At 41.5% G+C, this 25,774-nt stretch overlaps 2 protein-coding genes across 2 annotated transcripts in view; both read left to right on the top strand.

Annotated features, from left to right (window-relative positions):
- Positions 1 to 25,774, top strand: part of LOC139715630 (FYVE, RhoGEF and PH domain-containing protein 2-like) — a gene marked incomplete at its 5' end in the record, with an annotated part of 100,608 nt that overhangs the window by 16,520 nt on the left and 58,314 nt on the right. The gene's annotated exons all lie outside the window — the stretch shown is intronic.
- On the top strand, positions 1,216 to 25,774 carry LOC139715608 (uncharacterized). The gene is made up of 4 exons (XM_071627169.1): positions 1,216 to 1,829; positions 19,250 to 19,657; positions 20,857 to 20,996; positions 25,769 to 25,774. The coding sequence occupies exons 1-4, from the start codon at positions 1,727 to 1,729 to the stop codon at positions 25,772 to 25,774; spliced, it is 657 nt and encodes a 218-aa protein (XP_071483270.1). The 5' UTR covers positions 1,216 to 1,726.

The raw sequence follows: 25,774 nt of genomic DNA, 5'->3' as shown, positions 1-25,774 counted from the left end.
CAGAGATCTTTGAGGTATGTGCATGTATTGGTAAAGTAGACTGGATAGTGTAGGGTTTCTTCTACTGTAATGAGACAATTTCACTAGGATATTGAAATTGATCACAACCTTGAGGAAAAAACAAACAAACAACAACACCCAAACATGGCCAAGCAAGCAGCCAATAATACATTGGTAGTCTGTATTCCAATTACTGATATATGATATACTCAGTAAGAATGGGGTGACATGAATAGCTCACTAATATTGGGTCTTCAAGGAGATTTTTTTTTATAGAATAGATTTGAGTACAGTTGAGCCTCTATTATCCGGCCTCCCTTTATCCGGATCTCTCTATTATACGGACGCAATCTCGCCGTGAAGGTTGCAGTATACACATTACTACATGTGGTACTACAATGGGCTACATCAGTACATGTGTATGTACATGTACATGTATCAAGCAATGAGTCTCCCGTATCCGGCCAAATCCCTTATCCAGATGAGCCCCGGTCCCGACTTGTCCGGATACGAGAGGTTCAACTGTACTTTTGGTTAAATGGTTCATTACCAAAAGCTCATTTTTTTTGGAGAAAAAGTGATATTAAAAGGAGACTTTGCATTTAAAAATGTTTTAGGGGGAGAACTATTAAAAGATATGTCACATATATCTTTCAAGCATAATTTTTCTTGTCTTTATTGTATTTTACATTGTTGGAGGGAAAATACAAATATACAAAATATATTTTGGTGGTAGAGAGCAAATGTCCTTGTTGGGTTGTGCAGATCTGCACTTGTGAGACTCATAGAAACAGTCAATTTTATTAAAAAGAATGTTCTAGTAAGGCAGTTATAGCATTCTTCAATGTTGTCATTCTTTTCATTTCCCATACTTCACACAATGTCTGCTTAAACTTTTAAAAAAAGTTTTCTGCTATAAAAGATGAAGATATGTGAAGATACATACTTCTGGGAATACAATGGCTCCTTGATTGGTTGTTGATTTCAACCTTTGGAATTAATATTCTGTCATTATTAACTGGAGCAGTAATTAAAATGATTTCTTCGTGTGGACTATATATCAAGATAAAGAGCAAGAGCCGACATCCGTGGTTCTATCCATATTTGATAACCTTTATCCCTGCCTATTTACACTGTACATATCTGACATCATTGGTTGTAGCTATTTCTACATGTCGAATGGAAAAATCCCCTGAAATTTTGCGGGGGGGGGGGGGGGGAAGGGTAATTGCCTTTCTGAAGTATGTGACAATGGTGCAAATACACAATGACTGGGGTTATTCGTCTGTGATGTGCACTCAACCATGGTCCTTTTAGTTTCCCCCTTGCGGTCGCAATGCTGGATCATGTGCGTACTGAGTACATAGTTCTGTGTCGCACATTTATGACCACTTATTAGAGAGAGCTGGACTTCGAGAGCAGTCAGTCAACCTCTTGCCAAGCTTTTTTGTTTTGTTTGCATTGGAATGCAACGTGATATGATGTGATGTGAGAAGTAGTTGTGTGCACACATATCCTTTAAAGTACACACTAGTATCGTCTCAGTTTATATTAGTCGTCTGTGCCCCACTGATCAGATGATCCTTTCTCGAGGGGATGTCGTAGGATCTCTACTCTCTGCCTGCCTGCTGTGAGCTCACGGTGTCTCACTTCTCACAGAGAAAATAAGTAATCAAGGCTTGTGGATGTTTTCTCGCTAGCAACCGGTCAGAGGAACATTTTCAGGATGTTGTGGCCGGGGCACAACGGAGCTTACGCTGTGAGCAAAGTTGAAAAGCAGCTAGAGCATGATGAGCGTAACGATGATGATGATGATGATGATGATGAAGGTAAAGTCGTTCCACTTTATTTTGCATTGTCCTCTTCTTCTTCTTCTTTTTTAGATATTAAGTTATAGCTGAATTATTCAAAGTCGATTTGAGAGTGGTGCATCATTTCAAAATCCGCCAGCAGTGTTTTTGCAGGTTTAAATTTTCTCTCCATCAAAGAGTATTCTCCTCCCTTGAACTTGATCTTTAAACTTTTTCTCATTATCTTACTCTCTATCTCTCTGTTTCTCTGCTCATTAGCTCTTCCAGGCTCTTGTCATTTTGTGATTGTTCTCATCGTGGAAAGATGATGTGGTAGTTGTGGACAGCAAAACTGACACAGATTCAACACATCAATTTTTTTACTCAAATTATGCAAAAGACTAGTGCCTATTTGTGCTGTAATCTAGCCAGAAGTAGATTGAGTAGATGTCCGAGTAGCTGCCTCTGTTTGACAAGTGAACATTCTGAATGTGAAAATATTCAATTAATGTGAGTCTTCTGTCAATTTGCTATGTAGTGAGAACATAGTTTCACATATGACGAATATGGATAAACACTGATGAACAGAAGTTAAGCTTACATGAATGGAAATGACCCGTGCTGTTGATGCTCATTTTGATAGGATTAGGAAGGACAGCCTTTTTTGGGGCAGGATTTTGAAAAGATACAGCAAAGTGATACAGTGAATCCAGTGCTAGTATTAAAACAGCAGTAGGTTGGAGTGAGCAAGTAGAGTCATCCAAAGTAGAGAAATGCTCTAAGCTCAAAGCAGCATTGCAGTGATATGGGCAAAATTTTCACATCCATCTCCAGTTCGAAAAAAAAAAATCAGAAGAATTTATGCCACTAATTCTCAGAGATCAGACTTCTTTGGTATAGTGCTGTATCTTTTTTTTTAAATAATTTTTTATTATTGATTGTCAATGTATTCTAAAGTAGAGCAGAAAGTCTCCCCATTTGAGCCCTTTATTATATATTATGTATCATTTGTTTGGTTGCAGAATTTTCACCTTGTCGAAAACTTCTTAGTTGCCTGGGTTAAAAAGTATGTCTTAATTTTGCAACAAATTTCAGAGGATTAAAGTTCCTGTTTCTCTCCAAACTTAACGTAAATTTCTTTTTGATATTGTACAGATATCATGAATTTTAAACATGAATTTTAAACAACCTGTCCCATCTAATCTTTCTCTAATCGTATTAGTGAGTGCCAAGGTGCTTATATTCTGTAAAACCTGAAACATTCGCTGCATGAAACTACTTTCTTGAACTGGAACCAATGGCCTTTTTCGCAGGACGATTATTTCGTGAATTGAAGCCAACTGCCTTTTACGCAGGATAAATCTTTCAGGAATTGGCACTTGCATTCAATGCATTGTTTTGACAATTTTTGTCTTACTTTCACGAGTCTTGGGTCTTTGTGAAATTTGTGCAAGTTCCGTGCATGCGAACATTTCTGGATTTACAGTTATGAAGACAAGCTGATTAGCTTTCCGCAGCAAAGTCTCCTCAGAACTTGATAGGTTTATGCCTTCGGCTAAAATGCAGTGTTATCTCCCTTCATTTTGTGAACTGCTGAAATGCAATTTAGGATTCAGAGTGAATATCTCCTACACCTATCTAGAAAGATAGCTACTGTGTAGTGTTCTAGTGCACTCAAAAGTATATATCTTACCAGTCTGCTGACTGTATTAATATAGAAAGGTTCATCCAAGTGTTTGTTTGCACATACTGTATGTATATTAACCCTAATTTCTCTTGGAATATGTTTGTTCTAGCCATTCCAGAGGCATTCCAAAGGTTGGATTTTAGAACTTCACAGTGAACCATGCCAATATGCACTTACCTATGCCAGAATGATTTGCGCTGTGATATATATATGGATGTCTTTTCCTTCTTACCATAAAGCAGCATTGGGGTTCTCCATTCTCTTTTAAAGAATTAAATCAAAGAAGCGAGACCAAAGCTTCAAATCAAAGAAGCGAGACCAAAGCTTCACATAAGCCAATATTCGAGTGGAATCAGGAAAAGAAAGAAGCTTCATCTATCAGTAAATCCACCTGAAATGGCATGTGATTGGAATACAATTTACATCAGATACCTTATCTATTTCCTCCCTGATTATCTCTCTATATATTTGTCTTTTATATAGATATATCTATCTCTTTTTTTCTGGCTCTTTGTCCCCTTCCTTATCTCCACACTCACATACTTATACATATACTGTAGCGGTATAATAATGAAAAATGTACTGTTGGATTTTGTCATCTTTGGTATATTGTATATCACAGGTGTGAAAAATTGTGATGAAGGATTTTGCAGGAGGCATTTTTTTTTATTACACTAGTTTCAACATTAATCTCTTCCTCAGCCTTATTGGTTGGGATGGCTGTATACACATATACTGTATGTATATTTTGTATGTGAAGGAAAATACCATTTTTGTAAGGGTTGTAGGGGTGTTTATGTCCTGAACATACTAGTAGTCCTGCAAAGTGAGTAGAGAGTCATGATACATCTCATTCTTCATTGTGAGAATTGCGAATTCATGCGAAAGATTTACATTGCATTCATAGCCAAAAATTGATATATGGAGTCATCTACACATTCTTGTGGCCAAAATGGCTATGGAACACTGTGTTAGATGACTTTGATAGATGTTAATCAAAAGCCACCTGTATAGATTTGTGATATTAACCCATTGAGGACGAGTCCCGAGTATACTCAGGTAAGCTTCTATGGGAAATGTGTGTTGTCGCAGTTTCACATATTATGTGATGCCCTTGCTTGCTGCTTTCATTCAAAATAGTTTTCCCAGTGTGGTCGCTTCTCCCACTAAAGGCATAGTATAGATTTCAGTTGCTGGATCAATCATTAGCTATTTACCTGTTAGCATCCTGTTTACACGTACCTTATCCATGAAACTGACATCATCAGATGCTAATATCACAATCAGTGCTCCCTGTATCCACAGTGTGGAAGGGAAACGTATGTTTGTAGTTAAAGAAAATGCTGCGTCTCAAGTAGTTTCACTTTCTAGTGCCCTGGATAAATGCTAGACATGGAGAAATTCTAGACACGGGACACCTTGTACAGTCTGGTTTTTCCTCAAGTTTCTGTGTATCTAGTGCCAAGGCTTTCCTTATTTATACATAGAATTAATTCCTTGATAAGGTGCTAACATACCAAGCGCTGTGGTTTTTAGATGTGCACGTATCACTCTGCCATCAAATATTGAATAATTTCGTAGCTTTGTTTTTTGTTTTGTTTTTTCAATTCACAGTATGGGAGTGATCTGCTATTCCACCAACTTAATATGGTGGTAGCATTATGTAAAATAGTTCTGGAAGAAGTTGATTTTGCAGAAGATAAGATACACACATACACACATACACACATCTCTCTCCCCTAGAATGTATATTCTGGTGAAATGTGATATTTGGCATTGGTCCTGCATGGACCAATTTCAATCTTTGTAATTTTTTGAGTATTTCTGCATCTAAAATGATATCTCCCCAATATTCACAAACATTACCCTGCTGTGATTTTTGTTCCTATAGTACAGATAGTGTATTCTATTTTGCCTATTAAACATTGTGGAGCAGATCAGATAAAAACACAAAGGTATATGCCCCTAGAAAGAGTTAGATTGTGGTAAACGTAGCAGTGAAATTGGAAAAAAAATACCATATGAAGTTCAATCAAGAGAGTCTGCACATAGTATGTTAAACCAGATGTTTTTGTCTTCTTGTAATTTGCAATCACAGTAGATGTGATAAAAGCTTCTTTTTTTAGATTGATCTTTTTTAATGGAAGTTTAGATGTGAAGCGATTAGGGAACTTGTAATTTGTCTTGACGCCTGGATCTATTTGGGACAAAATAGCGAGAAGGTGACTTGTCAAAAGGTAACTTTATTCAAACTCACCTTCATATCCTGTTTAGTATGAAAAGAAGAGAAGTTAGAAAACTTCTCCAAACTCACCTACTCACTTTTCTAAGATGACTTTCTCAAAGATGAGAAGGAGAGGAAATGACTTGATAAAACTGACCAAGGTGCCTTGTTTAGGAGGATCAGAAGATGAGAAGGCACCTTCTCTGAAATATGTCCAAGCACCTTGTTCAAGACAAGAAGGCACCTTGTTAAAACTTGCCCAAACATCTTGTTCAGGACAAGGAGGCAACCTGTTGGAACTTGCCCAAGTGCCTTGTTCAAGACAAGAAAGCAACTTGTTAAAACTTGCCCAAGCACCTCGTTCAGGACAAGAAGGCAATATGGGGACTATTCAACACTCATGTGGGTGCCTTCTTTGAAAGAAAAAGGTGCCTCAACAGTAGAGGTTGCTTTCTCTCCTTCTTATGCTAAGTGATATGTCTATTGTAGCACCCGCCAAGGGTCACGGGCGCCGAGGGAAATATCACCAACACTGAATAAAGCAGGAGGAGAGACCATGTGATGTTACTTCAGTCAGTGACACGATGTGAATGACTTTATTATCATATCAGCTTCAATAAGCTCTTCCAAAATATGACATAATCACAGTTTAAACATTTATCAATGTATCCATTCCACAATACACTTTCTGTCTTCTACTACCAAGCTGTTAACATTGATAATTTTACACAACAATTTCTTTCCAATTACCTTCCTGTGTGAGAGAAATGTTAACTTGTCTGAACTTAAACACAAACAAAACACAAACTAACCATATGTGATTCTCCGTTTTCTGTAACCATAATGCTGGTCTCTAAGAAATTAAATTGTTTTTTTCTCCAATTTACATTATCATCCATTAGCTACTTCCGGACAAAAACTGCAATAAATAATAGCTGTTACCCCAGAGCTTAACTCATTTATTATTTTACTTAGCCGAAGATTGTTGTTGCTTTAATTAATTCTCTATCTTGGTAATATTCCTCCGTCATTCCACTGCTAACCAATCTTTGAGGAAAACACATATGCATAAACATGATATATAGTCCTGGATTCATTCTGCAATTTGTCTAACATGTACAGTATACTCTCACTATATTCATGTATTCCATTGGGTCAAGCATTATTACACTAGTCTCTATTCTGGTACAGTGACAAGAGAAGTTTCCTCTTTTCCCTTTTTAACATGAGAGAGAGAAAATATCTCTTTCCAGCCCAAGTGAGGAGAGGAGCTTCTCTCTTTTCCACTACTAAAACTATAAAAGAAATATTCTACTCCGACCCAAGTGAGGAGAGGAGTTTCTCACTCTTCCACTGCTGAAACCACAAGAGAAATATATTACCCCTGCCCAAGTGAGGCGAGGAGTTTTCCCAATTTTCCACCGATAAAACTACAAGGGATATATTCTTTCCAGCCCAAGTGAGGAGAGGAGTTCCTCACTTGTGGTAATTCATTGTTTATATGCCCCTCTGCCAGTGGAACTTCATGTCCCTCTGAACTAGCCGGCCAAGAAACCACACTGCCTCGTTGATGGAGTGGTTAGTCTTTGATTCAGCCCATATTGTATTGTATTGCAACTCACTTCTACTGTACCATAACTTCTTTACAACTGGCAATCTTCATTCTCCAATACAACCATTTAGCAAAGACTTGATCCCTCTGACTAATATGAACCAAAACCCTAGATTGGGGTCTGAATTTTCAAAACTAGTCTTATCTTCCAGCTATGCTGCCGAGACCGTTCCTCCAACCACAACTGTCCGTGGTGGCTCCACCCTCATTGGTGGACGAGAGGAGCCCCAGTTCACATCTAGCTCTGAACTATGTTATACACAATGCTCTACACGGACTCTTAAACTACATAGCAACCACTCCGACTCTGTTCACACAGGGAACACTAGGACAGAGTGTGTTCACACATGACTATGAATAACCTAAGGGGTCCTGTTACCAACCTAAAAGTAATCCCCTCCTGTTGCATACTCGGACCTACTTTCTCTACACATACTCCACACACATATTCTACTTTCACCCTACATATATCACATGATAATAGGGGTCACATTATACATTCATCTTTACTATAATCCTAGTCATACTTGTAATCACACCATCTTCATCTATCGTGATGCCGTTTAGGCCATTGCCCAAGTGGTTATAACTTTCATCTTGCTTACATGTGACAGCAAGTATCCAAGTCAGAGATAATTCTCCACAAGTTCATTGTTGCATTCGTGCAGCACATACAACACTTAATAATACATTTAATATCTCTCAAAATCTTAATCAACACCACAAATCATGACAATTAAAAGCATATAAGAATTCTTTGTTCTTACCTGAATAAAGCAGGAGGAGAGACCATGTGATGTTACTTCAGTCAGTGACACGATGTGAATGACATCATGGCCACTAACCACATCTTCTTCTTCTTCTTCTTCTCTCTCTCTCTCTCTCTCTCTCTCCTGTTCCTGGGTTAGACCATATTGGTTTTAGGGGGTTCTTTCTGGAAGAAAGTCCCTCTACTGTCTAATTTAGTCTGAACATATTGCTTTTTCTGTTATGTGGGCTTGCCCACACTCTCCCCCCAAATTTGAAGGCTTGTGTATACCTTCAAAACATACTCTACAAACATGTCATATAACATTTCACTCGTCAATTAAATCATTTTCACTCTCGCATGGGCTCCAAACGCCTACATACTTACTTACAAGAACTGCATCACGATGTCTAGCTACCAAAGGGGTCCCCTGTTACATAGCTCAAGTTAAAAGAGTGGCCATCCCTATTAACTTGTGTGGATTTATTCCATCCGGACATAGACATCCATTAGCAAGGTCTCAATACCTTTTGCAATTCAACAAATGTGGCCTCTTCATTTTCTACTCTTACTCTGTCATCTTCACCACATTTCCAAAAATCCTATGTAGTAAGGTGATTCCATTTGTGCCAAATTTTATACACCTAGTGTTGGAACTCTCGTATTCTTTGCACCTCTTCTCCAAGATTTACATTATGAACGACAAATTCTCAGATTAAATCACTAATTCGCAGAGTTTTCAGATGATGGTCTCGGTTGTTCATTCTGCTGACCCCAGAGAGAAGCGTTCTGCAGTCCTGGGCATGGCGGCTGATACGGATATACTCCCCATGGTACATATGGCACAGCATACGGGTTGAGCGGTGGCGGCTGGTTTCTGTCGACCCATCCCTCAGGCACCGCTGGCATGTACAGAGCGTTGAGTGATGTACCAGTCGGCCATTGTTGCGGATTCCCCAGCTGAGAGTACGTCAGGACTGGTGGTGGACGTCGGGACCTAGGTGGGTTGCGTCGGGCCGGTGGCTCTACACTTGTAGGGGAGGAATCAGGACATTCATAGATTGGCTGAATTACTGAGGGAGTCAGAGGGGGCGGTAGTAATGGTTGTATGGGGGGAGGAGAAGGTGGTGGCAAATGAACAGGCAGTGGTACCGGCGGTTGAAGTGTGTGTGGTTGGTCGTGTAGTCTCGCTTGTGTGTCATCAGGCAATTGTATCTGATGATCTGATGTTGGTTCTTCAGGTAGGGCAGAAGGAGGATGACCTATAGGTGACCGAGGTGGTTGAGCATCCAGGTGACTGTTTTGGGCGTCTGGGGCTGTCCCTGGTACCGCTGGAGTAGCACCATTACCATATTCTGGGATCCATGTGACTTCTTCCTCTTCCGAGTCGCTTTCTTCCTGTCTTTCAAAGCGTGGGATGGGTGGTTGGGGGTTCCGGTTCGGAGTAACATGTCGGTTATCACGCTGGTCATTTGGTACTTGAGATTCCAAGTGGTCACAGGGCAACAGCAGGTTGCGATGCAGTACACGTACGCGGCCTTGGCCCTTCTCTGGGCGGACTTCATATACTGGGATCTCAGGTGACAGCCGGTGGTTGACCACATGGACGTCCTTTTCCCAGTATGAGCGTAATTTTGAAGGTCCAGACTGTGGAGTGAGATTCCTCACCAACACCCGGTCTCCCTCTTCAAGCGGGAGAGGGTGCAGGGCTCTGTCCCTGTGTCTCCTTGACTGGTCAGCCTTTACTTGGGATGTCTGCTTGGCCAAGGTGTAAGCCTCCTGCATCGCTCCTTTCCATCGTTGGGCGTAGGCCTTGTGGTCGCCTCCAGATGGGATCTCGGTATCCAGTCCAAACGCAAGGTCAATGGGAAGCCTCGGAGTCCGTCCAAACATTAGGTAGGCGGGAGCATAGCCTGTGGCCTCATTCTTTGTGGCATTATAGGCATGCACTACCTTATTTAGATGCTCCTTCCAGTTGGCTTTTGCTTCTGCCGTCAGTGTTCTGAGCATTGACAGGAGAGTCCTGTTAAAGCGTTCTGCTTTGCCATTTCCCTCGGGGTGATAGGGAGTGGTCCTGGCGTTTCGAACTCCAGAGAGCTGCTGAAGCCGGCGGAACAGCTTATTCTCAAACTCTCCCCCTTGGTCGTGGAGAATCCGGCGGGGGAACCCAAACCTCAGCACGAAGTCATTAAAAATCCTATCTGCGACTGTCTGCCCTGCCTTGTTCCTGGTAGGGTAGGCTTGAGCGTACCTGGTGAAGTGGTCAACTACCACCAGGATGTACTCAAAACCTCCCTTGCTGGTCTCCAGATGCAGGAAGTCAATGGAGATGAGTTCCAGGGGTTCTGACGTGATTATTGGGATCATTGGGGCCTTTTGGGGACGATTCGGTTTCCGTTGAACAAGACAGCTACACTCATGATGGATGAAGTGCTCCACGGTTCCCTGCATATTGGGCCAATAGAATCGCTGCCTTGCCAAATCCATCACCCGTTCAACACCTAGGTGACCCATTTCGACATGAAGATCGTGAAGAACGCGCCTATGATATTGGGCAGGTAGGACCACTTGCCGTCTTGTGGGCGTAGTTCGGTAGAGGATGCCATCCTCTCCCAACTCCAACCTCTTCCACTCCCGGAACAATGCTCTCATCTCCTTGGGTGCTTTCCTCCAGCAGGCCGCCTTAGGAGATTCTCTCTGCTGCTTCATCTTCACAGTTTTTCCAAGGAGGGGGTCTTCGTGTTGAGCTTTGGCCAACTCTGTCTTGCTGACCTCTTGGATAGGCGTCGTCACGTCTTGTTCCGTGTCTCCATTGCTCAGGTTGGCAGTGAGACTCATGACAAGTGGCAATTGCGGGGTTTGGGTTGAATGTAGCTGTGAGACTGCAGCACAAACGACTCCTGATGGAGCCTCCTCGGTACAGTCTCTTACGTAGTCTTCCATGTCTAGGGGGATTCTCGACAGTGTGTCAGCATCAGCATTGGTCCGTCCGGGTCGGTATCTGATTTGGAAGTTGAAGTCGGCAAGTTCCGCAACCCAACGCTGGCTTGTCGCATTCAGCTTGGCTGTGGAGAGTATGTATGTCAACGGGTTGTTGTCTGTGTAGACTGTGAAGGAGGGTGCATAATACAGGTAGTCCCGAAACTTGTCGCAGATCGACCACTTTAGTGCCAGAAACTCCAACTTGCCGGAATGCAGATGGTAATTTCGTTCCGCTGGAGTCAGAGTCCGAGATGCGTAGGCGATCACCCGTAGTTTTCCCCCTTGTCGTTGGTACAACACAGCTCCTAAGCCATCATTCGATGCATCTGTATGGAGGACGAACGGCTGCTCGAAATTGGGGAAAGCCATGATTGGTGGTCTAGTCAGGTGGTCAATGAGCGTCTCCAGTCGCTCTTGGTGGAGTCTTGTCCATTTGACTGGAGTCCGAGATGGGGCTTGGGCATTCTTCTTGGTCCCTCTTGATTGTCCTTTCGACGTCTTGTTGGTTGTGTCCTTTGCCGTGACAGAAAGCAGATCATACATCGGTTTGGCCACCTTGGAAAAGTCTGGTATGTATCGCCGGTAGTAGCCGAGCAGTCCCATGACTTTCCTCACATCCCCGACTGTAGCTGGTTCCTTCTCCTTGAGGGAGAGCACTGCGGCAATGTCACTTGGATTCGGCTTGTGGCCATCTGCAGAGACGATGCGTCCCAGGTAATTCACCTCCCGCTTGAAGAGATGGCATTTCGTTGGTCGCAGTTTCATCCCATGTTTCCTTGCTGTCTGTAACACTCTTCTTAGGCGAGAGACATGTTCATCAAATGTGTCACTGTAGACCAAGATATCATCAAGGTAAGTAACGCATATCTCGTTGTTGAGGCCTTCCAAGCACGCTTCCATGCACCTTTGGAAGGCTGCAGGGGCGTTCTTCAGCCCAAATGGGATCCTCACCCATTCGTAAAGACCCCAGGGAGTGATGAAGGCCGTCAGGGGTCGGCTGGCTTCATCCATAAACCCTTGATGATAGGCCTTCCCCTGGTCGAGGGTGGAAAACCAGTTGTTGCCTCCCAAGGTGTCGAGGGTGTCCTGAATCCGGGGGATTGGTTGCCTGTCGCTTACTGTCCTTTGATTGAGCTGACGGTAGTCGACACACAACCGTAGCGTCCCGTCCTTCTTCCGCACACACACGATTGGGGATGAGTACGCGGACTTGGACTTGGCGATCCAACCTCGGCTTATCAGGTCACGCAAGTATTCCCGTACTTCTTTCATCAAGGGTGGGGGGACAGCCATGTAGGTCTTTTGCACTGGCGTCTGGTCATTAAGGGTGAGTCGTAACTGCAGGGTAGGGATACATCCCATGTCTTGCTCGTCCTTGACGAAAGCATCACTCTCCTCCATCAACATGGCCTCTGCCTTTTGTCGCTGTCCCTCATCTAAGTGGGACAGGTCCACTGGCGGAGCCCTGGTTGGAGGATTTTGAGTATTGGCTGACACTCCTCCCACTGTGCTGTTCTGTGTCTTGGGTGCGGTACTCTCTAGCAATAGCTCCCCTGGTAGCACCGTGCGGACTGTTGCTAGTCTTCCCAGGCATGTGTATGGTGGGAGGGACACAGGGTAGTTTCTGTCATTGATGACGGGGACAGCCACTTTTGCTCTGCTTCCCGCTGTTAGTTCTACAGGAGTAGCTTCTGCAGTTAGGCCTTCTGGGAGTTCATGGGTAGGGACAGGTTCCAGGAGTAGGGTGGTGGGTGCATTCAGGTTGAGGTGTACATTGCATATTACCTCTCTCCATGTTCCAGGGGGTATCATTATTGTATGCCTTCCTGTGTTGACTCGACACAGCTCGTCCTCATCGTGCTTCCGAAGGAGGGCGTTCAAGGCATTCACTGCACCCCACCTTGACTGTGGCAGCATCTCATGCAGATATTTCTTTGCCTGTTTTGGAGAGTCATTCTTGAGGAATTCCTCAATGACGTTGAATCCGATGATTGGGTGTTCGATGTCTTCTGTGGTAACAAGAACAGGGATGGCAATGGCTGGTCTCTGATCAGGCTTAACAACAGTCAGTTGGAGCTCCACCCACCCGTTGAACGAGATAGAGGTTCCATTAGCTGCTGAAACCTGAAGGGACTTGTCATCTTCTAGAAGAGTTGAAAGGGGTGACACTGTTACTGTAGGTAGAAAGCGGTCCAGCCATTTTGTGGAGACGATCGACACCTGGGCACCCGTGTCCCACAAAACATCTGCGGGTACTTTGTTCAGACTGCATGTGACCATACACTTCCTTCCAACTAGCCTTGCCATTTTTGCTCTTGTCCTAGGGTTTGGGGTTATGTTTCTACTTGCTATGGAATTTATGGATGTAGGCTGGGACTTTGGTGTCCTTGAGGTTACTGCTCGTCCCTCCTGGGTAACCTCCCGTCGTTTCCCGGAGGGGAGTTCTGTGCTCGCTGCCTGCATCCCCTTGCGAAGTGTTCTCCACTCCCACAACGGTAGCAGTGAGTGCAGCACTCTCCCTTTCCAGCCTTCCTGCATGTCTCACACCCTCTCTCCCTCTTGGCTGATCTACCATAGGACTGATTGGCTTGTAAGGCACTCAGTTCTGCCTTCACGATTTCCTGGATGCTGTTCCTCAGCTCCTGTAGATCCAACCTCTCTTGCTTTGGGGTGTTCTTTTTCTTGGTGTTGTCCGGCTCAGTTACAGTTTCAGTCACAGCCGCCACTTTGGCATGTCGAGGCCTCAGCTTCGACTGTCTCTCATTTTCATGAGCAACAGCCTTGGTGAGTACCTCTAGCAACTCCTCGTCAGGGGTACCATCATGTAGGATTGGCCTCAGTTCATGCTGGATGGTGGTGTCCTGCAGCCCTGTCGAGATTGCCCTCAGTGCCATCCTCTGCACCTGGACCCCATCATAACTGATGGTAGCTCCGGATTCCTCTGACGCAAACAGGACCTTTTGCTTGAGGTCCAGAGTCCGGAGCACGAAGTCGTGGGGGGTCTCCTTCGGGGATTGTACAGAGGTTGACAGCTCCTGGAATAGTGCTGTGGCATCCTTCTCCCTGAAGTGTGATCGCAGAAGACGGCGAAGCATCGGGAGGTTCATGTCTCCGCGTCCCTCCAGGTAGCTTCGGAAGGGGAGTCCTGGAACAACAGCCCGAACCACAGCTTCCACGATCTCCTCTTCGGGGAACCCCTTCCTCAGTCCACCGCTGATCTGCCTAGCAAGAGCCACGAAGGAGAGCTTATCCCTCTGGCTCGGTTCCCCTATCTGCCCTAATATTCGAAATTCCTTCCGCCAGGTGGCCGGTAGTGATGGCTGTGATGGCATTCTCGAGATGGGTGGTGGGTCACAACTAGTCTGCTGCTGTGCCGGTGGCTGGGTCGTTGGTTGGGTTACTGGCACGGTTGGCAGCTCCACGGTCTTCTTGTCCTCTTGCTCTACCTGCCCACCTTCACCTTTCTCCCCCAATCCCAACACTTTACCTACCTTACGCCACTCTGACTCACCTCCATCCTCCGCATCCATCAGTTCATCTCCATCGAGGAAGCGCCTGATCATTCGCTTCAGCCCCAGTCGACCTTTAGACTTGGCCTTCTCCACCTCATCCTCAGACAGCTTGAGCTCTGCCGCCGCCTTCAGTAGTTGCTCCTCTGTGCCTACTGCTAAGAGCTGGAGGACTTCGTCTGTCATCTGCTCGAATCCTGCCATCTTCAGCCAGTGTAGGAGGTACAATACGGCTCAATTGTCAAACTGCCTGGGTGCTTGTAGGGGCCTTGTCGCTGGTTTAGCGGCGATGCATGAGTCAGGGAAGGTTATTTGTTAAAACTTCTCCCGCATCTCAGCATCATCCGGGCAGTGCCTCCAGAAATGTAGCACCCGCCAAGGGTCACGGGCGCCGAGGGAAATATCACCAACACTGAATAAAGCAGGAGGAGAGACCATGTGATGTTACTTCAGTCAGTGACACGATGTGAATGACTTTATTATCATATCAGCTTCAATAAGCTCTTCCAAAATATGACATAATCACAGTTTAAACATTTATCAATGTATCCATTCCACAATACACTTTCTGTCTTCTACTACCAAGCTGTTAACATTGATAATTTTACACAACAATTTCTTTCCAATTACCTTCCTGTGTGAGAGAAATGTTAACTTGTCTGAACTTAAACACAAACAAAACACAAAATAACCATATGTGATTCTCCGTTTTCTGTAACCATAATGCTGGTCTCTAAGAAATTAAATTGTTTTTTTCTCCAATTTACATTATCATCCATTAGCTACTTCCGGACAAAAACTGCAATAAATAATAGCTGTTACCCCAGAGCTTAACTCATTTATTATTTTACTTAGCCGAAGATTGTTGTTGCTTTAATTAATTCTCTATCTTGGTAATATTCCTCCGTCATTCCACTGCTAACCAATCTTTGAGGAAAACACATATGCATAAACATGATATATAGTCCTGGATTCATTCTGCAATTTGTCTAACATGTACAGTATACTCTCACTATATTCATGTATTCCATTGGGTCAAGCATTATTACACTAGTCTCTATTCTGGTACAGTGACAAGAGAAGTTTCCTCTTTTCCCTTTTTAACATGAGAGAGAGAAAATATCTCTTTCCAGCCCAAGTGAGGAGAGGAGCTTCTCTCTTTTCCACTACTAAAACTATAAAAGAAATATTCTACTCCGACCCAAGTGAGGAGAGGAGTTTCTCACTCTTCCACTGCTGAAACCACAAGAGAAATATATTACCCCTGCCCAAGTGAGGCGAGGAGTTTTCCCAATTTTCCACCGATAAAACTACAAGGGATATATTCTTTCCAGCCCAAGTGAGGAGAGGAGTTCCTCACTTGTGGTAATTCATTGTTTATATGCCCCTCTGCCAGTGGAACTTCATGTCCCTCTGAACTAGCCGGCCAAGAAACCACACTGCCTCGTTGATGGAGTGGTTAGTCTTTGATTCAGCCCATATTGTATTGTATTGCAACTCACTTCTACTGTACCATAACTTCTTTACAACTGGCAATCTTCATTCTCCAATACAACCATTTAGCAAAGACTTGATCCCTCTGACTAATATGAACCAAAACCCTAGATTGGGGTCTGAATTTTCAAAACTAGTCTTATCTTCCAGCTATGCTGCCGAGACCGTTCCTCCAACCACAACTGTCCGTGGTGGCTCCACCCTCATTGGTGGACGAGAGGAGCCCCAGTTCACATCTAGCTCTGAACTATGTTATACACAATGCTCTACACGGACTCTTAAACTACATAGCAACCACTCCGACTCTGTTCACACAGGGAACACTAGGACAGAGTGTGTTCACACATGACTATGAATAACCTAAGGGGTCCTGTTACCAACCTAAAAGTAATCCCCTCCTGTTGCATACTCGGACCTACTTTCTCTACACATACTCCACACACATATTCTACTTTCACCCTACATATATCACATGATAATAGGGGTCACATTATACATTCATCTTTACTATAATCCTAGTCATACTTGTAATCACACCATCTTCATCTATCGTGATGCCGTTTAGGCCATTGCCCAAGTGGTTATAACTTTCATCTTGCTTACATGTGACAGCAAGTATCCAAGTCAGAGATAATTCTCCACAAGTTCATTGTTGCATTCGTGCAGCACATACAACACTTAATAATACATTTAATATCTCTCAAAATCTTAATCAACACCACAAATCATGACAATTAAAAGCATATAAGAATTCTTTGTTCTTACCTGAATAAAGCAGGAGGAGAGACCATGTGATGTTACTTCAGTCAGTGACACGATGTGAATGACATCATGGCCACTAACCACATCTTCTTCTTCTTCTTCTTCTCTCTCTCTCTCTCTCTCTCTCTCCTGTTCCTGGGTTAGACCATATTGGTTTTAGGGGGTTCTTTCTGGAAGAAAGTCCCTCTACTGTCTAATTTAGTCTGAACATATTGCTTTTTCTGTTATGTGGGCTTGCCCACACTATAAGCAAGGTTTTAGAGGTTATCCTTATATGCCTTCTCATCATATAGAAGGACCCTGTGGATGTCCAACATGTTGCCTCTTCATGCCACATACTTCATCTTCCATGATATTTGACTTACAAGTGATTATCCTCTGTAGTACATTTGTTAAGAGCAAAAGTAATGGTGTGAAGTGCGATAGGAGTTATTTCGTTTGGTGTTAAGCCGTTCCATACAGGAACCTGGTGGCCTGTGTATTATATCAATGGGAATTTCAGAATTCAGTATGAAACGGTGTAAGAGAGAAACAGCAGATCTCTACAAATGCAGCTTCTAAGCATCAGATGGATCAATGGATTAAGGATTTGTGTGTGTTTATCTGTTACTCCGTGTGTGTGTGATACAGACATGTTTGTGACCAGTAAAGTGACGTATGGAGACTGCAGTGTTTGTCCGTGTGCAAACAGTCTTTGGTTGTTGACGATCTCCCAAAATTGTTTGTCCTGTTCTGTTTGAAGTACCAAGCCATCAAGGATTTTTATCACTCTGATGTCTGATGTGGGGCGTAGAATTCTCCTTTTGTCATTCTTGGTTCCTTGTGCCCCTGATTTTTCATCCAAGAGGAGGTCTGATAGTTTCTAAAACTTTATACTGTCTTGTGGATTTTGTAATGAAGTTCATCTGACTGTGTACCGTAAGTAGAGGCCATACCTGCGATTTCATGTTCTTCGTGTTGATGTAGCAATTTTATGTAAGTTTGTGCAATGATCACTTGCATGTTTATACACTGCAGATGCATAGTAAACCTTATATCCTTCAAAAATAACTTTTGGACATGCGTAGTTCAGGTAGACATTTGTGTATATTCATGTTAAAAATCATTGGCTGTGTGCAAGCTGCAATGAGGAAGTATATTTCTGGACATCAGGATCTTTCTTATATCCCCATTGTAGGTACATTTCATACCTGATGAATAGCATCATTTGAAACTGATAAATGAGCTGTTTCTTATTTTCAGTGATGCTATTTTGAGATTTTTGTGTGTGTGTGTGTGTGTCAAAGTTGAAGTGTGAGTTATGCATCTGAAATCTTTATAGTATCATTGATGTCAGCTTTATTAATAAGCTATGATTGAACTTTATGCAAAAAAAAATCACCCTTTTTATTATTTCTCCTTATTGGGTGACAGTGTGATAATGTACTCTGATTCAGAATGACAAGGAAGTGTGTGTGTGCCGTGTTTGTGCTTGTGTATTAATGATAACTTTATGCGTGGACCCTTTATGTGCAAATAGGTACATGCACATATGAAAGCAAGAGAATATTCAGCAGAGAGGTTATGGTTGAGTTGCACACAGGGCTTCATGTTTTAGATGTTGTTTAGAACCAAACTGGAGAGCAAGCACTCTTTGGGTGATGTGTTTCAAGTGAATGGCAGAAAGATGCATCGCATTAAAACAAGAATGCTTGGTGGATATTAATATGCTGATTGTAAATATGTTTTCTGTGGGGGGAAAAAGGAAAAATGATTTTGGATTTATATGAGCAAGTTGTAAAAACTGAAAACTGCATGTAAAGAGGTTCATAGAATCACATTAAGCCTGCTATCTATGTGCATGAGTAAGTGCTTGCAAGATTTAATGAATGCTAACATCTTATATTTTTAACTTCATTCTTTCACTTCCTTCCCATCACATAGTTCATGCTTGCAGCTCTGACATTGATGGGTTTACTGTGCTAAAAACTTTGATGTATTTAGTGTAATTGTGATACAGAGGAAAATTAAATGTGCCAGGCAGCAATGTATACGAGCTACGTGGAATGCAATAACTTTCTTAATGTGATGAAATTCTTTCATAGCTTCTTTTCATCTTAAGCTGGTGAACTGTTCACTCAAAAGTGCAAATGCATGTTATATTCTGTACTAATGCCTCTTTCTTTTCTTAATACAAAGCTTGCCTTCCCAATGCCTGCTTCCTCAAATGTCATGCCCATTTTCTTCTTGCTGCATACATATTGTACATGTTTTTGCCTGCATGTTGCATGACAGGGGATGATGGATCTGCATGAGATGTGGACAGTTGGTCTTGTGTCTCTGTATCTTAAAAAAGAAAGAAGCCAACAACAACAAGCAACTCACGTCTAGCCCCCCTCCCCCTCTGTCACTTATTTCCCCCTCCCCCCACCCCCACAAACTCACCTCCTCACCCATTACAGAGTACCACTCCGACTCCAGCCTGCTGGGCACCAACGAGCAGCAGAACAAGTTCTTCCATCAGCAACACAACAACCAACATAACAACCATTACCACCACAAAGACCATAATCACCATCACCACAACCACCACCACCACCACCAACACCATCACCACCACCAGCAGCCAAAGAGGGCTGCCGGTGGGACAACGGGCGTCGGCTCCACCTCACCCGTGGTCATCCCGCTCCGCCAGAACAAGCTGCTGCAGAACAAGTGCTACCGGGAGTACCGCCTCTCGCGGTCCCTGCCCAACCTTCCCAGCGAGGACCAGGTGGTCCTGTCCATCAGCAACGCCCGGGGCCTGTTTCAGCGGGCCCAGCAAAAAGCCCGGGGCCACAGGCGCAGCCACAGGATCAGCCGCTACAGGCGTAAGACCCACTACGCACCTTATCTTTTTTCATACTGCATCAGGTCACCCATCTCTTCCCATTCACTTGTATTAACATAAAATATAATCAATATTTAATATCAATATCCATGCATGCATGTATTGACATACTATAGTAATCTTCTCTTTGCCTCTCTCTATTTTCATCTCTTTTTCTCTTTCTGTATTATATATATCTATCTAATGTATATATATATATATATATATGTATACACACACACACATGTATATACATGTGTGTGTATTGTGTTTTTATTCATGTACATATATATATGTATCTTTACAACTTTATTACTAATACCCATCCCTGTACATTTAATTGTGATATTTTGTGTGGATGGTTCTTAATTGTGCAAGACATGCTTTTCATGAAAACTAAGAAATGGTATGCAAGAGAGTCAGCTCCTCCATAAGAGCAATAATATATGAGAGCAGATCATGAAAATGGTGCATTTTATATCACATATCTATGGGCCTAACTCCATTTTTTGTCTCAATGTTTTCTTCATTCAAAGGTAAAGGGTGGTAATGGATGAGAACTTCATTGAAAAATGTTGGCAGACGGAATATTTCATGTGATGTTCTCATTGTGCAATGTAATGGGAGCCTGTTGAGCTTCGTAGTGCATTCTCTTGGGATCAAATTTTTGGCATTTTTAGAGAGTCTGGAATATTCCAGTTTCTGCCTCATATATTTAACGCCATGGTACAATTGTTCCAGAAACTGCTGTTTGTAGGTCTGCATTATGTCTAGGACAGATGATACTTCAAATTCTGAAAGAGTGTGAAGGAATACACTGGTCATAAATACTGATAACTTGCCCCCCCCCCCCCCCCCCCCAAAAAAAAAAAAAAAAATCACTTTGTGAGTAAGCTCCAAGGAGGCATCCACAAGACAATCCCTGGATTTTTGTTCAGCAGATGCCTCATGTTCCTTTAAACAGTCAGAGAGTGTAGAGCCTGATGAAGTTTGAAATGCTTTCAATGAACACATTCTACTGACATAGTATGCTCAGAGTGCTTGCAAAGGTATCTTGTTCAGCAGTGTTAAGCTTGCATTAGTAAACTCGCCCCCCCCTCCCGAAAAAAAAAAAAAAAAACGGAGCTGGCTGTACAGCTTTAATGAGACAGCCGACGCTTTTCCCCTGTAACGTTTTGTCTGCATCAACTCTGTATCTAGAGGGTGATGTGGGTAGCTCAGCAGGCAGTCTTGCCATTAATAGACACGTGAGCGCAGCTGGTGCTTTCGTCAGGAACGAAGCATCTAGCTGTCCAGCAGAGAAAAGAATCCAAACCTCGTCCTGGAACTCTGATCATGATGTAAACTTTGTGTACTGTCTTCCAAGTTTGGAGCACAATGTTTGTTAAAGTAAACTTAGCCATGAAGACAAAAATAATTACAAAAGCATTTTAGAATCGTCACACTTTTTAAAATCAAAAACGCAATGAAAGGTGTCTGTGAGAGATAAACCTTTACAAAGTATTGTTAGAATTTATTGGTGACCTCCACTTTTGTTTTCTAAAACGATCTTCATATCTGAGTTAATGTTTGTTTCTAGACCATTGTTAGATTCAGCAAAACTTGGCAATGTTGTTTGAGATAATTTTTAAAGGTTTCATACCACATTTAAAGACAGCAGGTGTTAGCAAGCCTTCCCAAATCATCCTTTTTTGAGGAATTCCTCTTCATCTGGCATTTAGCCAAAAAATGTTTGTCTCAAATATATAGTTTATGTCACCTCCTTCAATGTGGTAATTAGGTATGGAAATCTTAATTAAGAGACAATGTTTTTATGAATCAATTAAACGATGGATGGTGAGTGTTCAATTTCAATGATTGAAGAAAAAACAAGTATGGAAATCATCCTTCAATTTTCTCACATTTCTTCTTTCTTTTTTGATAATGCTCACAGCATTTTTCTGTGACCCTTAGGATACAAAATGATTAATTACCACATTCTGTCATCATTCAGATTCTGATGTTATGGTATGGCTATACCAGATTGGTTATGACATTGTGGTGTGATAAATTACAGTCTGATTTAACACCATTGCCACAATAATTTGTAAACACAACCATCTGCCTTCAAAGGAAGTTATTGTGGGATTGATAAATATCATAATCTGCTTTGTAAGTTTCACTTCTGTGTTTCCATTCTTCTGTACCATATCAATATTTGTGCTTGGTTATTATTTTTTACATACCCACCTGCATGCTTAATGCTTGCTCATGTGCGCAGACAAAGAAATACCAGAAAAGACGCTCAAAGAAAAGACAATTGAAGCATATTATGATGAGTTTCATCACAGGTCAGAAGAATGTTTTTGATACCTGTTCATTACCCCACTTAAATACTCCCCCCCCCCTTTCATTTGAATTCATCTGCATGCTGTAATGAGCATTATAACAGCTACAGCTAGCAACAAACAACTCACGCCAAATCTTAGTTTATCATATTTTCAACATGCTTGCAAAGTCATGGCTGCCCCCGTCCCTGTTTTCACCTTCTGGACGAATGGACAATATCCCTTTCGAAGCTTGAACAGTGATATTTCATCCATGAGTTCTCATAGGCAATTAGACCTGAGAGGCTCAGAATTGTCACTTGAATCATTTGTGTAGGAAGGAGGCACTGCAGAAGAGTATGATACAGTCAAACCTGTCTGTAGTGACCACATATGCCTTTAAAGGGTGTGTACAGTTCTGGTCGAGGTGAGGATTTTAATAGCTTTTAACATTTTGCGAGATATTCAGAAACCACTCTATGAGATGTCAAAGAGCATGCAATACTAAAAGGTATCAAAAGTTTATTTGATGAAAATCGGTTTTGAAATGGCTGAGATATCCAAAAACAAGGTGAAACAAAGAGATCCTAATAAAGTTGTAGCATGTTGCCTTTTATTATTATCACTTTTTGGATATCTCAGCCATTTCAAAACCAATTTTCATCAAATAAACATTGAATCCTTTTTAAAATTACATGTTCTTTCATATTTCATAAGAGGTTTCTCATTATCTCACTTAGAAATGTTCAAAACATGAATCCCTTACCTCAACCAGTACTGTACAGTCCCTTTAATATGCAACCACACAATGTACCAGTGGTACTCTTTTGTGTACTTGTGCAGCATAGAAAGATGTGAGTTTCAGATGGTAACTCTATGAGGAAGTGCACTTAAAGGAAACCAAAACCCAAAGAGAAATGTGGACTGAGTGAAAGCAGCAACATTAGCAGCGGAAGTTTGTGGAAAAGCAAACAATCGATGCAAAAGTTATGAATTTTTAAAGTTTTGGTGTTGGAACCGCTGGATGAAGAGACTACTAGAGTTCCTGACACCATGTGTGGACAACAATGTAAAAAAAAAAAAAAAAAATATATATATATATATATAAAGGGAATTCCACAAAAATGTATCTTTTTTTCATGAAAATTACATATTCCATCAACTTGATACTGACATTATGTTAAGGATAGTAACCATTCGCCCTGCTTTTTGAAAGCAGTTAGTAAAATGCTTTTTTATTATGCTAGAAAAGTGAAGTCATATTAATTTTTTTAAAAATATTTTCTTTCTAATTATTGTCAATACATGATGTCATAAACTCAAGTAATTTCCTCATCCAGCAGTTCCAATACCAAAACTTTACAAATTCAAAACTTTTTCATTGATTGTCTGATTTTTCTCAAACTTTCACTGATGTATTCTACTAATGTTTCTGCTTTCACTTAATCCACACTTCTGTTTGGGTGTGAGTTTCCTTTAACTCCTACAGGGTGCTCAGATGCAAAAAATTTATACTAAAACAGTGTAGCTACAGCTGTGTGTATATCAAAACGGTATATCTATAAGATGAATTTATACGTCTGAATGCTGACTATTACAACGTATAACGAAAGGACGTATAACGAAGCAATGGTCAGAGCATCTTTTCAAACTAGAACTCGATAACGAATCAGCATTCCATCATTTCCATATATGGTGACCATAGAACGGTATAACTGGGTGGGGCTTAATGTGAGCTAGCAGAGATGTCTTGACCGTAACTACATGTACGTGGAAAAATGCACATCTATGTCACGTTTTCCAGAACGGTCAAGATTAATCGCTGTGCTCTATCATATCTTTGGTCTGAACGGTCTCCTGGCCATACAAGGAATCTCTATAGTTGTTTCTTTATCAAGTTTTGGTATAAACTGGCTTGTGTCTGAACAGGGGATTATTGTCACTTTACACATATACTTATACCACACACCCACACACACACAGACATGCTGTTTCTCTTTAAAGAAATCACGCTCATGTTTGTTTTCATAATTTTACTAATAAAAAACTGCAGTCAGTTTCCTTGTGAACCTATGCTTTGTTATATAGAGATTCAGTGTGGATATGATACCAATAATTTATAGCAACTTAGCTGGATATCTCAGCATACATCAAGTTTTCCATTGTCATGATCATGATGTATAAACAAAGCAGTTGTAATGTGCTTCACCTACAGTGTAATTGGAGCTTTAATGGCAGTTTGAAATATCTACTGTCAATTTTATGGAGTAGAGATTGAGATTGCAAGATATGTGCTATGTGCCAAAGGGTGTAAGTAACATGCAGTGTTTTGCTGCAAATATCTAGATCTCACAACAGTGTAGTAGTGGCTAACTGTTACACTGTTTATCAGATTTACTATTTATGTGTGTGTGTGCTTAATTATCAGTGAATAACTTTGTGATTAATTTTTGATTGATAATTGGCTGTCCTGTAATCTGAAGTGGATACTTGTATGACTGAAGTTCCATGAAATTAAGTGTGTTGATGCTCCAGTACCTTGCGGAAATACGTAGATGATGGACATTTGATACGATAAGGCACAATGGGTGTGCAAATCACACCATCTAGACTTATACTCTATGTACAATAACTTTCTGAACTGTGAACATTGTCAGAGCTTTATTAGTTATCTGATGTTATATAGGGCCTATATGTGTTGAATATATATATCATGTAAATATATAGATTTCATTATGAAAGTGCGAGGTACATATATGCATACCCCCATGATATGCTCTTACTTGGGTATACGCATTATGACGAAAACTTTCTGATGGCTTTTCACAGTTTTCACAGTCATTTTACGTTTGACCTAGTGTAACAACGATGTAGAGCATTTTTTTTTTCTGTTTTTTGTGCTAATATTAATTGCCACATCCATCAAAAGATTGGTTCCTGTACTATGTAAATACCCTCCACTGGATTAGAATATGATGGTACAGGAATGATTATAGTGGTTGTGGTATTTTAAGTCATTCAAACTTCCTCATTGCTCTGTATGCTAGAGATAAGGGCCATGAGAGTGTAACGGAAGGGTTCAAACATCAAAAGCCAATTCTTCCAAGAGATTCTATAAGCTCCCATTGTATCGACCTGCACTGAATTGTGTTCAGGTGTTCAGGATGATGTACACATTGCACCATTAAGGATTGTACAGACTGACTACCACTGCGGCTGCATCTATTTTTACTACTACTAAAACAATTATTGCCATGACTACTACTTACCAAAGTGTTAATTGGAACTTTCTTGCAATGTATTTGAGAATAATAATAAATGACATATAAATAATACAAAAATATCTTCCCCTTGTGATAGTATAAAAAAAGCTTTCTAAACTACAGGAATATGTGAACTGAATAACAGTGTTACACATACTTTATCTGAATTTTATGCTCAAACTGGGAATTCTGCACTCATGTAGTGATCAAATGCTTCAATCTTTGGGCTTGCCATGAAAATGTTTTTAAAAGCAAAAACTAGAGCAGTGTGCCTCAAAGCAAGGATAAGAGTACATGGGAATATACTAAAATATGCATACGTTCCCTTTATACCTGTTTGTGATAACCACACAAGGTATTGGAGTGAAGATTTGATTCATGTAAAAAAAAAGGTCTTCTTTTCTGCATGATTATTCCAAATCTAATGATGAATCATCAACATCATGTGTGAATAATTGATAGGATTATAACAGTCAAGTGACATGTTCATACCTTTTTTTTGTTCTTTTTCATCTCTTCATCTTGTACTCTTTTCCCTCCTAGGGATGA

Source organism: Diadema antillarum, unplaced genomic scaffold (genome assembly GCF_040938485.1).
Source record: "Diadema antillarum isolate AM-2024a unplaced genomic scaffold, OU_Dant_1.0 scf00000052, whole genome shotgun sequence".
NCBI classification, from domain to species: domain Eukaryota; kingdom Metazoa; phylum Echinodermata; class Echinoidea; order Diadematoida; family Diadematidae; genus Diadema; species Diadema antillarum.
The sequence above is the reverse complement of the archived record's forward strand: the minus strand, read 5'-3'. Positions and strand labels throughout refer to the sequence as shown.